The sequence below is a fragment of the Oryx dammah genome, unplaced genomic scaffold (assembly GCF_014754425.2).
Source record: "Oryx dammah isolate SB20612 unplaced genomic scaffold, SCBI_Odam_1.1 HiC_scaffold_22, whole genome shotgun sequence".
NCBI classification, from domain to species: Eukaryota; Metazoa; Chordata; class Mammalia; order Artiodactyla; family Bovidae; genus Oryx; species Oryx dammah.
Genome location: NW_024070206.1, coordinates 15,085,593 through 15,101,974, shown reverse-complemented (window position 1 = coordinate 15,101,974; position 16,382 = coordinate 15,085,593). Strand labels below are relative to the sequence as shown.

Genomic DNA, 16,382 nt, shown 5'->3' with positions numbered 1-16,382 from the left:
GAGGAGCCTGGTGGGCTGCAGTCTGTGGGGTCGCTGAGAGTCAGACACGACTGAGCGACTTCACTTTCACTTTTCACTTTCATGTACTGGAGAAGGAGATGGCAACCCCACTCCAGTGTTCTTGCCTGGAGAATCCCAGGGACGGGGGAGCCTGAAGGGCTGCTGTCTATGGGGTCACACAGAGTCAGACATGGCTGAAGCGACGCAGCAGCAGGGCTAGTCAAGTCTTTACAAATGTATATTGAGCGTTTAACATGTGTTACTGAGAAACAAACTGCTCAAGACAATCACTGAGCGAGTTAAAATTTCCATGGTAATTTTCAACACTGAGAAACCGAGCACTTGTCCACTGCATTCAGTTCAAAACCATCAGTGGAACCGGCAGCTCTGTACGCTTTCAGAACAGTGGTCTTATTGGGATTTTTTTTTTTTTTTCTGACCAAAGATGAACAGTACAAATGGGTCTGTTTCCATGAGCTGAACTCAGCTACATAACTTAGACATTTTAGATGTGACTGTGTGGAGCTGCTGGCTTCTCTAAGATTGACCGGCTGCCTCTGTGATGGGCTGACCACAGCCAACGGCCAGTCAGAAAAGAAGGCAGAACCGTGGAGACGAGCTGGGGGAGCTGGGCCCACGAGACAGTGGCACAGGGCGGTTTCCACACTTGGTGTAAATCCTTAATTGTGTGAGCTAAGAAAGGGAATGTCCATGGGGACGCGAGGAGAGAACTAGCTATCTGTGGGTTTCCTCAATGACCGGATCATAAAATGGTGACTGTCAGGAGTCTGAAAATTCAGACACAAGGGAAGATGATGAGTGTGTCTGCCTTCCTTGACTCCCCGATATGTCCCGCTGTCGTCTTTCTCGCGTCCATCAAAGCAGAGTGATGCTCCACGGAAAACGGTGATCATTTTGAATGAGAAATGTGCAAGAACACTGTTAGTTCTCAAGCGACTGGAGCCACCACCTGCAGGGGTCCACTGGCTCAACCCTAGACCTCCTGCATAAGAAGACTGTTGCCCTCTTGGTTCACACTGTGTGTGTCCAGTGGCACAGTCGTGTCTGACTCTTTTGCAACCCCATGGACTGCAGCCCGCCAGGCTGCTCTGTCCATGGGATTCTCTAGGCAAGAATACTGGAGTGTGTTGCCATTACCTACTCCAGGGGATCTTCCTGAACCAGGGATCAAACCTGAGTCTCTTGCGTCTCCTGCATTAGCAAGCAGATTCTTTACTAGTGCCACCTGGGAAGCCAGCCCCACGCACAGGGCCTGACAAGTACTTCTTATTCAATCACAGCAGCAACTCATGTTGTCTTGTTTCTGTTCTTAAATTCAAAATACCTTTCATGCAACCACATTTTCTTGAACAAACACCCCAGTCATGAGTAAATATACTTTTTTCTAAAAATTTCCTGGCGGCAGGTCTTCTATGACTCTGTTTAAGTTCTCCCTTTTCTGGACAACCTGTACGAAGCCTGGCATATGAACTCACGGAGCCATTTACGGAACCTTCTGCTATCACTGTTCAGTCACTGCATCGTGTCTGACTCTCCCCAGGGACTGGACCCCGCCAGGCTCCTCTGTCCATGGGGTTTTCTAGGCAAGAATACTAGAGTAGGTTGCCATTTCCTCCTTCTCCAGGGATTTCCCAACCCAGGGACTGAACCCACATCTCCTGCATAGGCAGGCAGATTCTTAACTGCTGGGCCACTAGGGAAGCCCACAGAACCCCTTATCTGCTATTTAATTGATAAGAGTCTGATGACAGTTCTTGGACTAGACCCATGGCTGTCATCCTCAAACATGTGCTATTAGTTCCAAGCTCAGCAGGCACCCTCTGGCGGCAGGTGTGGGGAAGACCTTTTCATTTTATCTGGAAAGGCTGATCAAGTTCTCAGCACAACAGCACACGCCCACACACAGCTCTCATGCACTGTCTCTCCTTATCTTGAGAGGATTTTATTCATCACACTCCATATTGGAAAATGGCACAGAGCTACAAGGGACCAGTCCAGCTCCATCATCTATAAACAGCCCAAAGAGGTGAAGGGCTCTGACGGAATCTCAGAGTCAGTGCAGAGCTGAGACCGAGACCCGAGACACCTAACTGGTCCACTGTCATCATGAGTACCGTATTAGCTGAGGCTTCCCCATTAAGTTCTTTCCCTTTCCTTAAATTTATTTGAGGGACCACACCCAGTTTACTTAATTTTGGTATAGGAAATTGTTACTAAAACAGTACATGAAAAGACAAGAAAAAAAATTTTTTATGTGTTTTTAAAACAACATTAACACAAAGTATCACTTAGCTCGTTAGTCCCCAAAGAGGTCAAAGTCATCATTTTATACCTGGTTCAAAAGGAAAGGATATTTTTACAGAGCCCCACGATCAATGGTTTTTTGGTCAACTGGTGATTTGTATATCCAGAAAATCATATAAATGCTAACTGTCTTGTGTATGACTATCTCTGAGGAAGTGTGACTATCTCTGAGGAAGTGTGAAAACACCTCTGAACTCGGATCTGATTTTCCTAGCTTTGCACGGTATGGGCCCTCTCACATCATCTTTCTTCCCTGCAATCCTAAGCCCACTTTATTTTTGCTTCATGGCAGAAAAAGAATTAAAGTACCCAGTGGGCTTTGCCATTTTTTCAAAGACTGTTCTTTAAGAATGGTGTATTTTACCATTCTGCATCAGAGAAAGCTTGTACAGAAGATACATACCTGTCTTGACTAAGATGCCCCGCATGCCGGCATTCTGAGCCCCACCAACATCATCTCTGCAGTCCTAGAAAAGCGTGACGAAGCGCTTAGTCCAGTGTCTTCAGTGAGCTCGCCAACAAACCAACCTACCAGCGATTTATTAGGCTGGAATGGCCAACTGCAATCCCATGTTTTTTCTTAAAACGAGAGTGAGGGAGGTATAAAAAACGATAAACCCATGTTTAATAGTCTAAGGGAGCATACCAATTGGAAAGGGAAGCATCATGGAGGTAGAGGTAAAAAACAAGAGTAGTAACCCCAGTAACCAAACATAAGAAGTGCAGTTACAGTGCTTCAGGTTTTGCAAATGTTACATCTATTTCTTTTTTTAAAATATTTTTTATTTTTATTTATTCGTTTGCACCAGGTCTTAGTTGCAGCATGTGGGGTTTAGTTCGCCGACAAGGGATCAAACCTGGCTCTCCTGCACTGGGAGCACAGAGTCTCAACCACTGGACCACAAGGGAAGTTCCCATCTATCTCCTTTTAAAACAGATCATGGAAAAAAGGTATTTTATCATTTGGCAGCTCTTAAGGCAAATGATCCAACTGCAGGGCAGTGAGTGAACTAGGTTCAGAAGACAGCTCTCATGCTGCCCACGTAAGACATTATCCTTACTTTTCATCCAACTGTCAGTAACAGGAGGAATCAAGTCAGACCGTACATTTAAACAGATTTTGAGACTGTCTTCACACTTAGGAATAACAGACCAGTTTAAAAGGAAAGCTCTTGTTTTTCAATTCTTACTCAAGATAGGGGTACTCAGCTAACTGTGATAAATGCAAGGCAATAAAAATCCAAGAAATGGGAGAAACATCAATAAAATCAATCCTGCCATCTCATGTCTATAAGCAGAATTTATTTAGATTATGCCCAAAGAAAAACTTTTCCCTTAAAATCATTCATGTAATTTAACAACCACCCTTGGAAATGAGTCTCAGAATTTCTCTCACAATCTTCACTCAAGGTCTGACTTAAAACCTTTTCTGTTGCATCTAAGCCTGCCTTGTGAAGCAGGCAAATGGGGGAGAGGGAAAAGAGGGAGGTGGCAAAAAGCCGACATGGAAAGGGAGGGAAAAGCCACCGCTCTCTCAGACAACCCTCCAGGCAGCTGAGCTCTGCTGTCACACGCCCTCCCCACCCTACATGCTGTCCCAATAGCAGTGTCTCCAGGGACCACGAATTCTGAAAGCTCCAGGCTAAGGTAACCACTTTCTTGAATACACATTTGCCTAGAAAAGTCAGCTAAAGGCCTGCCAGAGGGAAAAGTTGTTACTGAAAAGACAGTTTTTCAAAGCCCTACTGAGTCCAGTGATAGCCTAGTGGGTTTTGGTGCAGGAACCTAGAAGTAGAAGACGGCAGTCAGGAAGAATGCGATCCATGAGCACCAGCACAGTTCAAGACAGCAGGGGATTTAGTTTCTTCTGGAGGGAGTCCAGGGCCCCTAGTTCTACTTCCAGCCATGCCACTCATCAGCTCTGGGTCATCCAGTATGAAGCCTACCTCTCTGGGCTAAGGTTTCTCAGCGTATAAAGTGAGGAGGTTTGGACCAGACAATCTTCATGGTCCCTTCCAGCCTAAGGCATTATTATTTAAAACTGAAATATAATCCTTGCCACCTACTACTGACCACAAGGTAGTGTGCTTTCCAGGACTTTTCCCCTCACAGCACACATAGGAAATAACGTTTTCCCAGTAAGTTCTGTAGCTCAGTCATCTCCGACTCTTTGTGACCCCATGGATTGCAGCACGCCAGGCTTCCCTATCCATCACCAACTCCCAGAGCTTACTCAAACGTGTCGGTGATGCCATCCAACCATCTCATCCTCTGTCGTCCCCTTCTCCTCCCACCTTCAATCTTTCCCAGCATCAGGGTCTTTTCAAATGAGTCAGTTCTTTACATTAAGTGGCCAAAGTATTGGAGCTTCAGCATCAGTCCTTCCAATGAATATTCAGGACTAATCTCCTTCAGAATGGACTGGTTGGAGCTCCTTGCTCTCCAAGGGACTCTCAGGAGCCTTCTCCAGCACCACAGTTGAGAAGCATCAACTGTTCGGCGCTCAGCTTTCTTTAGGGCTTCCCTGGTGGCTCAGAGGTCAAAGCGTCTGCCTGCAATGTGGGAGACCTGGGTTCGATTCCTGGGTCGGCAAGATCCCCTGGAGAAGGAAATGGCAATCCACTCCAGCACTCTTGCCTGGAAAATCCCATGGACGGAGGAGCCTGATAGGCTACAGTCCGTGGGGTCACAAAGAGTCGGACACGACTGAGCGACTTCACTTTCAGCTTTCTTTATAGTCCAACTTTGACGTCCATATGTGACTACTGGAAAAATCATAGCTTTGACTAGATGGATCTTTGCTGGCAAAGTAATGTCTCTGCTTTTAATATGCTGTCTAGGTTTGTCATAGCTTTTCTTCCAAGAAGCAAGCGTCTTTTAATTTCATGGCTACAGTCACCATCTGCAGTGATTTTGGAGCACAAGAAAATAAAGTCTGTCACTGTTTCCATTGTTTCCCCATCTATTTGCTATGAAGTGATGGGACTGGATGCCATGATCTTAGTTTTCTGAATGTTGAGCTTTAAGCCAACTTTTTCACTCTCCTCTTTCACTTTCATCAAGAGGCTCTTTAGTTCTTCACTTTCTGCCATAAGGATGGTGTCATGTACATATCTGAGGTTACTGATATTTCTCCTGGCAATCTTGATTCCAGCTTCTGCTTCATCCAGCCTGGCATTTTGCATGATGTACACTACAAAGAAGTTAAATAAGTAGGGTGACAATATACAGCCTTGACATACTCCTTTCCCAATTTGGAACCAGTCTATTGTTCCATGTCCAGTTCTAACTGTTGCTTCTTGACCTGCATACAGATTTCTCAGGATGCAGGTCAGGTGGTCTGGTATTCCCATCTTTTAAAGAATTTTCCACAGTTTATTGTGATTCACACAGTCAAAGGCTTTGGCGTAGTCAATAAAGCAGAAGTAGATGTTTGTCTGGAACTCTCTTGCTTTTTCGATGATCCAACGGATGTTGGCAATTTGATCTCTGGTTCCTCTGCCTTTTCTAAATCCAGCTTGAACATCTGGACATTCACGGTTCACGTACTGCTGAAGCCTGGCTTGGAGACTTTTGAGCATTACTTTGCTAGTGTGTGAGATGAGTGCAGTTGTGCAGCAGTTTGAACATTCTTTGGTATTGCCTTTCTTACCAGGGTAAACTGACAACGTGCTCACAGCCAAAGGTCACTGGCTAGGACATCTGGTCACCAGAGCCAGCCCTGCCACTCAAAGGCCTGAGGCAATCGATATCTTTAGCTGTCTGTGGCAAATTGGGAAGTTCTTCCATAAAGCATATACTAGCAAAAAAAAAAAAATCAATAGTGAGAGAATTCTTTAGGTACAGGTGGTCTCTGCATTAAGGAATAGTAAAAAAAAAAATCTAAGTTTTCTTCAAAAAGACATATAAAGCATTTAATTGTCTTGTATCTGATGGTCTTTTGAATTGTATATATCTCATCACACTATTGGAGAAGGCAATGGCATCCCACTCCAGTACTTTTGTCTGGAAAATCCCATGGATGGAGGAGCCTGGTAGGCTGCAGTCCATGGGGTCGCTAAGAGTCGGACATGACTGAGCAACTTCACTTTGACTTTTCATTTTCATGCATTGGAGAAGGAAATGGCAACCCACTCCAGCATTCTTGCCTAGAGAATCCCAGGGATGGGGGAGCCTGGTGGGCTGCCGTCTATGGGGTCACACAGAGTCGGACACGACTGAAGTGACTTAGCAGCAGCAGCATCACACTATGAAGATTATCAGAAATAATCAACAGTTCAGTTCTTTAGAATACCAGTGAACTACTGGAAAGCCTGCTTTATGGGTGGCCTCTTATTACCATCTGACAATCACTGATAAAGGGTCCGCTTGTGTTTCAAAGCAGTGCTTTGAAGCTGGCTCCTCCCAGCAGGATAGGTGAGCCCAGGGCATTTCCTGGGCTCTTCTACTTACATCTCCAATCATAACGGTCTCCTCAGGTTCACAGCCAGTGCCCCGCAATGCCTCCAAAAAGAATGTTTTCTCTGGTTTCCCCACGACCATGGCTTTGGTATCGGTGGCATACTCTAAAGCAGTCACAAATGGTCCAGGCCCCAGGGCTAAGCCATCCTTCCTCTTGTAATACCTGGCTTTGTGGATTGCTATCAGAGGCGCTCCATCCAGGAGTAACCTAGAGAGTCAGAGACAATGGAAATTGGCTAAAAGCAATGCTTTTTTATGAGTGGAAAAGAATGTCAGACTTACAAAGTAGTTTTATTCACTCACAGAAACAAATAGTTTCATATTAACTTTTAATGACTTGCTGTCTTCTAATGAATTTGCTAAGAACTGCTGGGAATTACACTCAGATACACTAAAGAAAGGTGATAGATTATTAAATTTGGGATTGCTTCAACCTTTTACCTTTAGTGGTTTCAAATGCTTTACCCAAATCATCAGGGAAAGAGAATTAAGAGAAGTAAAGCTAAATAAGACACTCGAGGGAAGAAGCTTAACTTAATGAGACAAGTTGTTTCAACCTCCCTAATGGTAAGTAGGAGGCTCCTGAGCCTTTTACAATATGCCTCAACTGCTGTGCAGTGACACGTTTAGCTAACTCCTAAAATACCTGGCTCCCTCTTTTCTCTACTCCAAAACGTAAGATTCTAATTCAGAAATTTCATAGAGCATTTTACAAATATTTTCTGCTTGTATCATCCCCTCTTCATTTTACCCTTTGACTGCTTCTGCTGTTACTTTGAAAATCAGGCCGTTTTCACTGAAGGACCAGGCAGTAAGGCTTAAGGGGAAATGTCAAGTCCCTTCCTTTTTCCTGATGGAGGACAGATACTTTCACACCAACCGAAAGGGCGTGAAGAGTTTTCTCGTTAGAGAACCAAACTGCACATAGTTAAGGATCCTCATTAGTGACTCAGGCAAAACATAACAAAAGAAATCCCTCAAACCCCACCAACCCCATCCAAAAATAATCTGCCATCCATCCCAACACCGCAGCCTACATACAGGCACACAGCAGAGTCACACACCTATTATCATGGCATCATATACGGCACATGATAGTCTTCTTAAGCTGCTTTTAACCAATGGAATAAATGATCTCACTAGCTTAATTTACTTTAAGTCATCTACTTAGTTAAAATATTTAGTATGTCCATTGAGGCAGAATTCATCACATCTTACCCTTCACAATTATGAGTAATTAAGCGCTCAACTATGAAACTGCTAAACTATTCTTGTCAGTGGGCATGGAAATGCCTTCCTGTGGGAGATGCAGGATTCAGACATTTATGATTAAATATTTTATTAAGTAAAAACCAATACTGGCCTATTACAGGGCCTTATTGTTAGTTACTACGAATTGCTCACAGCACAGGATGGATCCTTCAAATTTATTCTCTAATATTAATACAAATTTATTTCTTAAGCAGATCTTAAAATCCAATGGTTAGGAAACCTGATAAGGCCACTATGCTGGCCCTAAAGAACCACAGCTGATCGCAAGGAGAGAATAATGAGTGATTTATCTATCTCCCCTCTTGTCATCCTACCCCCAATCCCATTTATTTGCTACTCTACCACGGAACTGGAATTCTTTATGCAACAGACCTCAAAATTGCTTTTCACTTACACAGCTAAACTAAAAACTCATTTGATTTAGCTTTGTTAATATTTTATTATATATTAACTGGGTATAAGACTTATCAGCTTGATTGATGTGTGTACTTAATTCCCAGGCAGTGCTTTAGTGCCTTCCCTGGAAGGACTGAAACTGTGGGTTCCTGCATTTCTCTAAATGGGAACTGGTTCCACATGGGCCTGGAGAAGACAGGCATCTCTCAGCGAAGTGGTTCCTGCTTCTGTCATTTTTCTCTGTATAGCAGAAGATTTACTGAATCTTTGCAGGAGCCAAGGGATGTTCAGGATAGACTGAAAGGTAAATTATTTTCTAGGACACAGATTAGAAGTTTTTTTTAAATAGTTAACACTTCCAAAAATATGAGAAAATAGACACCATACTACTTAGAGGTGTTTGTACATTTCCTAGGCAGGGCAATTGATTTCTTTGTTATCAGAAGTAATGCGTCAGCAAGAAATCTGAGGATTTTCTATCTCTATTTGACTGTAAGTCCATTGAGGTACAAGAAACAAGAAAAAAAGGCATCAAGAAGGCCGCATGCAGAAATCTTTGGCTATCAATTCCATGTAGGCAAAGGGAAAACACTATAAAAAAGACCTAGCCAGGGAGCACATTATTGAAAGGGATGGTAAAGAACACCAAGTCCAGCACACCCCATTTTACAAGATCACTGGGCAATGCCAGCTGAGATCAAGGAGAGCAGGAACCCAGAACTCCAGAAAACCACTTTTCTAGAAAAAAATAAAAAAACAAGATCAACTTTTTACCATTTCTGCTAAAGATGGAGCATGTGGAAATGAAATTACATACATGGCAGCTTAAGCAACTGCCAGAAGTTTCACATTTGCCCAACATCAAACTGAGTCCTTTTCTTCCCACTCCCCCAAACGACTCTCCCCCAACCTTTCTCAACTTAGTAAATTCACCCCATTGCTCGAGCCAGAAACCTAGCAGTCATCTTTGATTTCTTCCTTTCCCTCACCCTTCCATATCCCTTTATTAGCACATCCAATAACTTCCGAGTCCAAAAGAAAAGCAAAAACGTCTCCAGTCTTACTTTCTCTACTGAATCTCTGCAATAGTCAACTCATCTTCCTGCTTTTTGCTGTTGCCCTATTATACCAACCCATGGCACAGGCAATAGCAGGAGTTTTAAAAGTACAGGCGAAATCATGTATGCCCCTGCTCAGCTTAAAAACCTTTCAATAACCTCTTACTGCAAAGGGTATAAATCCAAAGTCCTCTCTGCAGCCGGTGAGGACTGGCCTCATCGGGCCACCGTTTACATCTCCAATCTCAAGACACCGTCCCTATTGTTGACCACATATCCAAAAGATCAAACTCTTTCCTGTTTCAGCCCCCACACACACTGTTCCCTCCTCCTGAAACACTGCCCCATACTTTGCACACAGCTTTCTTCTGCTTACCTGTCAGATTTCAGCTTGAAGGGAGCACACAGAAGCCGCCACTGCCAACCTCCCTACAAAGTGGACTTCCTCCTCACAGTTCAGCTCCATCTCATCTTTTTTCCTTTCTATCAACTTTCCATAGTTTATAATTCTTACTCAGCTGTGTTTGGTTTGTCTTCCTTGCTAGCAATATAGTCTCCATTATGCCCATCAGTTTTGCTCATCACTGTATTTCTTACCTCAAAAAAAAAAAAAAAAATCCAAAGCAAAATAAAAAAGAAGCAATGGGGCACTTCCCTGGGGCCTCAGTGGTAAGGAATCCACCTGCCAATACAGAAGACGTGAGTTCAATCCCTGGGCTGGGAGGATCCCACATGCCGCGGAGCAACTAAGCCCATAGGCCACAGCTACTGAGTCTGGGCTCTAGAGTCCAGCAACCGCAACTGCTGAGCGCACACACCACAGCTACTGAGGCCCATGCGCTCTCGAGCCTGTGCGCTGCAACAAGAGAAGCTGCCACGACAAAAAGCCTGCACATCACAACTAGAAAGTAGCCCCCACTGGCCCCAACTAGGGAAAAGCCCACGCAAAGCAATGAAGACCTAACACAGCCCCAAAAATAAAATAAATAAACAAAATTATATTTAAAAAAAAAAAGCCCAAACAAACTCTGGCACCTTTCACTAGATACTTACTAAATAAATTCATTAATGGATGAAGCACCATATTCCTCAGTATCCTGATCCTGATCTGTAACATGGAGAATAATGCTTACCTTTTTGGGGAATAAAGATGATACATGCAAACTTTTTCATAATATCTGACAGTAATGATAATTATTTCTATTCATAAATATGGGAAGGGTAGTGTCTGTGCTACTTAAAATAGGTAACAGCAAATCACTTCACATTTGTGGGTCTCGGTTTCTTATCAAATGAAGGAACTGAATCAGATTAGGTCTTTCAACCTCAGCACTGACATTTTTTACTGGAAAATGCTTTATTGTGAGAGGAGGCTGGCTTATACCCTGTTGGATGTTTGGCAGCATCTACGGCCTCTACCCACTAGATGTACTCTTTTCCCCCAGTTATGACAACCAACAATGTCTCCAGACATTGGCAAGTGTCCCTCTGGGAGCACAAATGTCCAGAGTTGAGAACAACAACTAGATGATGCCAAAATCTTCACCTTCATGGACTTCCCTGGTAGTCCAGCGGTTAAAAATCTGCCTGCCAACGCAGGGGACACGGGTTTGATCCCTGGTCTGGGAAGACTCCACCTGTGGTGGGGCAGCTAAGCCTGTGCCCCACAACTACAGAGCCCGTTCCCTGGAGCCCATGCTCTGCAACGAGAGCAACCACAGCAAGGAGAAGCCTGTGCACCACAGCTGGAGAGCACCCCCACTGGCACAATCAGAGAAAGCCAGCATGCAGCAACAAAGGCCCCGCACACATCCCTCAAAAGAGCCAGAATAACAACAAAAAACCCTTGACATTCAATACAATTACAACGAATACCAATCAATCTGACAAACGCAAACTACTAAAAGTTCAAATCAAAACAATAGCAAATCATTAAATATATCAAGAGAGAATCCCATCAACACTTAATTGAAACCCCCAGAATATCTCCAATGTCATATTAACACAGCAATTTTTTCACTTATAGTAGGCTACCAACTATCACCACTTCTGTTTGGTATTGTAGTTGGGGTCCCAGAGAGTATAATAAAGAAAAACAAATGAAAATACAAAGACTGGTAGGGGAGAAGTAAAATTGTCATTATTTGTGGTTGACACAATTATCTATGTAGAAAATTCAATTCAAAAGATTTTACAAATAAATTATTAGAATTAGCAAGTGAATGTAAGAAGGTCAATGAATAAACACAAGGTTAACATACAAAATCTCAATCATATTTCTACATATTAGCAGTGAACAATTAAAAACAAAATTTAACAAAATACTACTTACCATCACATCAAACAGGAAATAGAAGGGTTAACTTAACAAAATAACTAACCTATTCTCTAGAAATTGCAAAACACTGCTGAAAAATGTAAAAATAAAATCTAAATAAATGGAGATATATTCCATTTTCATACACTGGCAGCACATTATTATTCAGTAAGTTATACCCAAATCTGTAGATTTAATGAAGGACCAATCAAACTCCTAGTGAGACTTTTTGGTAGAAAGAGACAAATTGATTCCAAAATTCACATGGAAAGGATGTAGAATCTTAAAAAGGACTGAGTTAAAGAATGTATACTACCAGACATTAAGACTTATTGTAAAGCTGTAGTATTCAAGACAGAGTGGAACTGCACAAATATGAAACAGAGCCACACTTATACAGTCACTTGATTTATGTCAAAGCACTAAAACATCACTGCAATTCTGTGAGGCTCTTGAAAGAATGGATCTAACGCAGTAAATGTTGCAGAAACAAGGGGATATCTGTAAAGAAAAAAGTGAAATTTGCTTCACACGATTCATAAAAATCCATTCAAAACAAGCCCTAGACCTAACTGCTAACAGTAGAACAATAAAGCTTGCAGAAGAAAACATACGGAGAATATCTTCATGACCCTGAGGTGGGCGAAAATTTCTTAAGCACAACAGAAGAGAATACTGACAAATTAGACTCCATCAAAATTTAAAACATCCTGTTCTCATACTGTTAAAAGAATGCAAACCACCGACAGAAATAAGATATCTGTAGGACATATATCCAACCAAAGACTTGTATACACAACACACACAGGGCTCCAACAAACCTCTAAGAAAACTATAACCCTCAGAAAGGAGAAAAGATTTGAATGGGGAGATCACAAAACAAGTTACCCAATGGCCAGTATGTGAAAAGGCTTCAGCAACATTACTCCCTAGGGAAATACAAATTAAAACCCAGTAAGATACCACTATACACACCAGAAAGAATAGCCATAGTGACACAGACTAAGCCATAGTGACACAGACTAAGGAGAGACTGGTGGAACTCTGGTTCATAGCTGGTGGGAACGTATAACTCCATAAAATCACTGTGGAAAATTACTTAGCAATACTGACGAAAGCTAAGCAGGCCCTTATCTGTTATCCAGTAATTTCCCAGATACAGACCCCAAAGAAATAAATGGGTATGTCCCCAAAAAACATGTAGACGAATGTTCATAGAAGCTTTCTTAAGAGCCAAAAATGGAAAAATCCAAATGTCCGTTACTGATCGAATAAATCGTGGAATTGCCATACAGAAGACTACAATACCACAAGAAAAATAAAGAACAAAAGAAACACAAAAACACAGTACTGCTACATCCAACAGCCTGGGTAAATCTCAAAAGCAGACCAAAATAAAAAAATGCTACAACTGTATGATTTCAATCATATGAAGATCGAAAACTTGCAATATTGACAGAAGTCAGAGTAACGGTTTCCCTGAGGAAGCTGTGGTACTGACTAGAATAGAGAACCTTTTAGGGTGCTGGAAATATTTTGTATCTTGATCAGAGTAGGGGTTATGCTGCTGTATCTATGTGTCAATTTTTACTGAGTTGTACACACTGACAATCTGTATACTTTACTGTATAGATTATACATCAAATTTTTAAAGATCAGTAACACTGTATTTATGTAGTTTACTCACCTAAACCTTTTGCTTACGAGTGGCAAGAACTGCCTTGATCATAAAAGAATCTCCCCACTTAATTAAAAAATGAGTAGTAACTGACATTAAACTCAATTCGGTATTCTGTGATCTTCAAATTGGCATATAAAGTTGTTGTTCTGCATGTACTAATGGAACGCTTTAAATAACTCAAGTTCTTAAGCCTTAAACAATTTGTCATCTCCAGAGTGTTTTATTTTTATAGTCTGGACTTTAATTAAAAAGACTGCATAGCAGTCAGCTCTTTCAAAATAGAAAAAACCCATAGAAATATTTCTAATTTAAGCCCTGCTGCCACACTATTCTAGAATTCCTTATGCCAGGGCTCTCAGAAGATTCAGGAGTTGTTGTACAAAGGCAGAAACTGATTTCTGTTGAGTTTTTTCCCCTCCCCTTCTCCTCTTCCCTTTCTAAGGAATTAAATATATTAAATATAAAACTTTTTATTTTTCTTAATGAGAAGGGGAAAGGAAAACAATCCAACATTCAACAGAAATCACTTATGGGGATAAGAATTTCTTCCCAAAACACAGGAGAACCTGGTTTCTGCATACCTCTAAGACTTCTGAGCGCCAAAGAATTGATGCTTTTGAACTGCGGTGTTGGAGAAGACTCTTGAGAGTCCCTTGGACTGCAAGGAGATCCAACCAGTCCATTCTGAAGGAGATCAGCCCTGGGATTTCTTTGGAAGGAATGATGCTAAAGCTGAAACTCCAATACTTTGGCCACCTCATGCAGAGTTGACTCATTGGACAAAGACTCTGATGCTGGGAGGGATTGGGGGCAGGAGGAGAAGGGGACGACAGAGGATGAGATGGCTGGATGGCATCACGGACTCGATGGATGTGAGTCTGAGTGAACTCCGGGAGTTGGTGATGGACAGGGAGGCCTGGCGTGCTGAGATTCATGGGGTCGCAAAGAGTCGGGCACAACTGAGCGACTGAACTGAACTGAACTGGAGACTTCTGAAGGATTCTCATACCTTGTAACAATTATAGGAAAGAAGTCATTAACAAAGTGTTCAAAACATAAAACTTTTTTTTTTTTAAAGCAGCCTTCATCTCTGCATTTAAATATGAAAGCTGTGATGTCACTTATCTTTAGCTGTAACAACTTTCTAATAAGCTCCTAGTGAAGCTGGAGAACAGCTGCTCTTAATTTAGAAAAATATTTTTTTCTGTGAACTTTTCTTAGGTTAAGCAATTCCATGTAGTTTTTTCCTTAAATTCCTGGGATCTCACAACTATACTTCTGAGAAAACATGTTATGGAAACATACCATTGCTTAACAAACATGTTCAGAAGTTTTTTAAAAAATTAACTCATAAACCTGGAAATAACCAATAATCAGAAACGCACAACACATTTTAAAGTGGAATATGCTCTGGGAATCAAGTATGTTTTAGAAGAATATTTAAGCATATAGAAAAACTTAAAAGGCAAGTTACCACACAGCATATATACATTCTCAGTTTTGGCTATATATAGGTTCCTGGAAACAAACTAGTTGTATGTTAAAATATTAATTGTAGATTTCTTAGGTGGAGAATCTGTTTATTCACATTTCTTTTTTGAGCATTTCAAAATTTCCACAATGATGTATTACTTACTTTGGGGCTTGTTAATGCTAAGTTCATTTAGCTTAAGTGATCTGCTTGCCCAGGTAGCATTTCTCCTAATAGATGACATCAAATTTAATTAAAATTGGTCCATTACTAAAATGCTCAAGCTTTTTTTCCTTAATAGGTCAGAAGATAAAAAAGGACCTTCCTACAAGGTGGTATAAGACAACTGAGAAAATGAATGAACTAGACCTACAGGTATTCATACTGATGAATCATACATTATTTCTAGAGAAGAAAGCAAACTGATGAACATATAAAGTATAAAACATGCAAGATAATACAATATATTGTCCAGAAATACTTATGTATGGGTTACAAGTATAAAGAAATGCAATGATAAACACAAAATTCACAATCCTGATTACTTTTGGGCTTTGGCTAACAAAATTGAGGAGGGATATATATGGGATAACAAACATGTTGATAACTTATATTTCTTAAATTGGTTGACAGACATATGGGTATTTATTATATTACACTTTATACCTTTTCAGTTCAGTTCAGTCGCTCAGTTGTTTCCAGCTCTTTGTGACCCCGTGAATCGCAGCACGCCAGGCCTCCCTGTCCATCACCAACTCTTGGAGTCCACCCAAACCCATGTCTATCCAGTCGGTGATGCCATCCAGCCATCTCATCCTCTGTCATCCCCTTCTCCTCCTGCCCCCAATCCCTCCCAGCATCAGGGTCTTTTCCAATGAGTCAACTCTTTGCATGAGGTGGCCAAAGTATTGGAGTTTCAGCCTCAGCATCAGTCCTTCCAGTGAACACCCAGGACTGGTCCCCTTTAGGATGGATTGGTTGGATCTCCTTGCAGTCCAAGGGACTCTCAAGAGTCTTCTCCAACACCACAGTTCAAAAGCATCAATTCTTTGGCGCTCAGCTTTCTTCACAGTCCAACTCTCACATCCATACATGACCACTGGAAAAACCATAGCCTTGACTAGACAGACCTTTGTTGGCAAAGTAATATCTCTGCTTTTTAATATGCTATATAGGTTGGTCATAACTTTCCTTCCAAGGAGTAAGAGTCTTTTAATTTCATGGCTGTATACATCTTTTAGTACTAGGCAAAAGGAAAAAAGACATCAATGGCTTTTAGGATTTGAATGTCTCATAAACTCCAAACCCTAATCACCTCTATTCCCTACTGGTGGTTCCTATCCTTCTCTAAAATCAATCCTTTAAAATTCAGTGCTCTGAATTTTATTCAGACATTTTAGA

General features: G+C 41.6%; 1 protein-coding gene across 2 annotated transcripts in view; it reads right to left on the bottom strand.

Moving 5' to 3' along the window:
* HDHD2 (haloacid dehalogenase like hydrolase domain containing 2) overlaps positions 1 to 16,382 on the bottom strand; it is a 47,055-nt gene that overhangs the window by 4,858 nt on the left and 25,815 nt on the right. For both annotated transcript variants that reach the window (XM_040264530.1, XM_040264531.1), the window contains exons 5-6: positions 6,778 to 6,994; positions 2,729 to 2,792 (exon numbers count right to left, since the gene is read on the bottom strand). In XM_040264530.1, the coding sequence (XP_040120464.1) occupies positions 2,729 to 2,792; positions 6,778 to 6,994 (281 nt within the window). The remainder of the gene's footprint in view (positions 1 to 2,728; positions 2,793 to 6,777; positions 6,995 to 16,382) is intronic.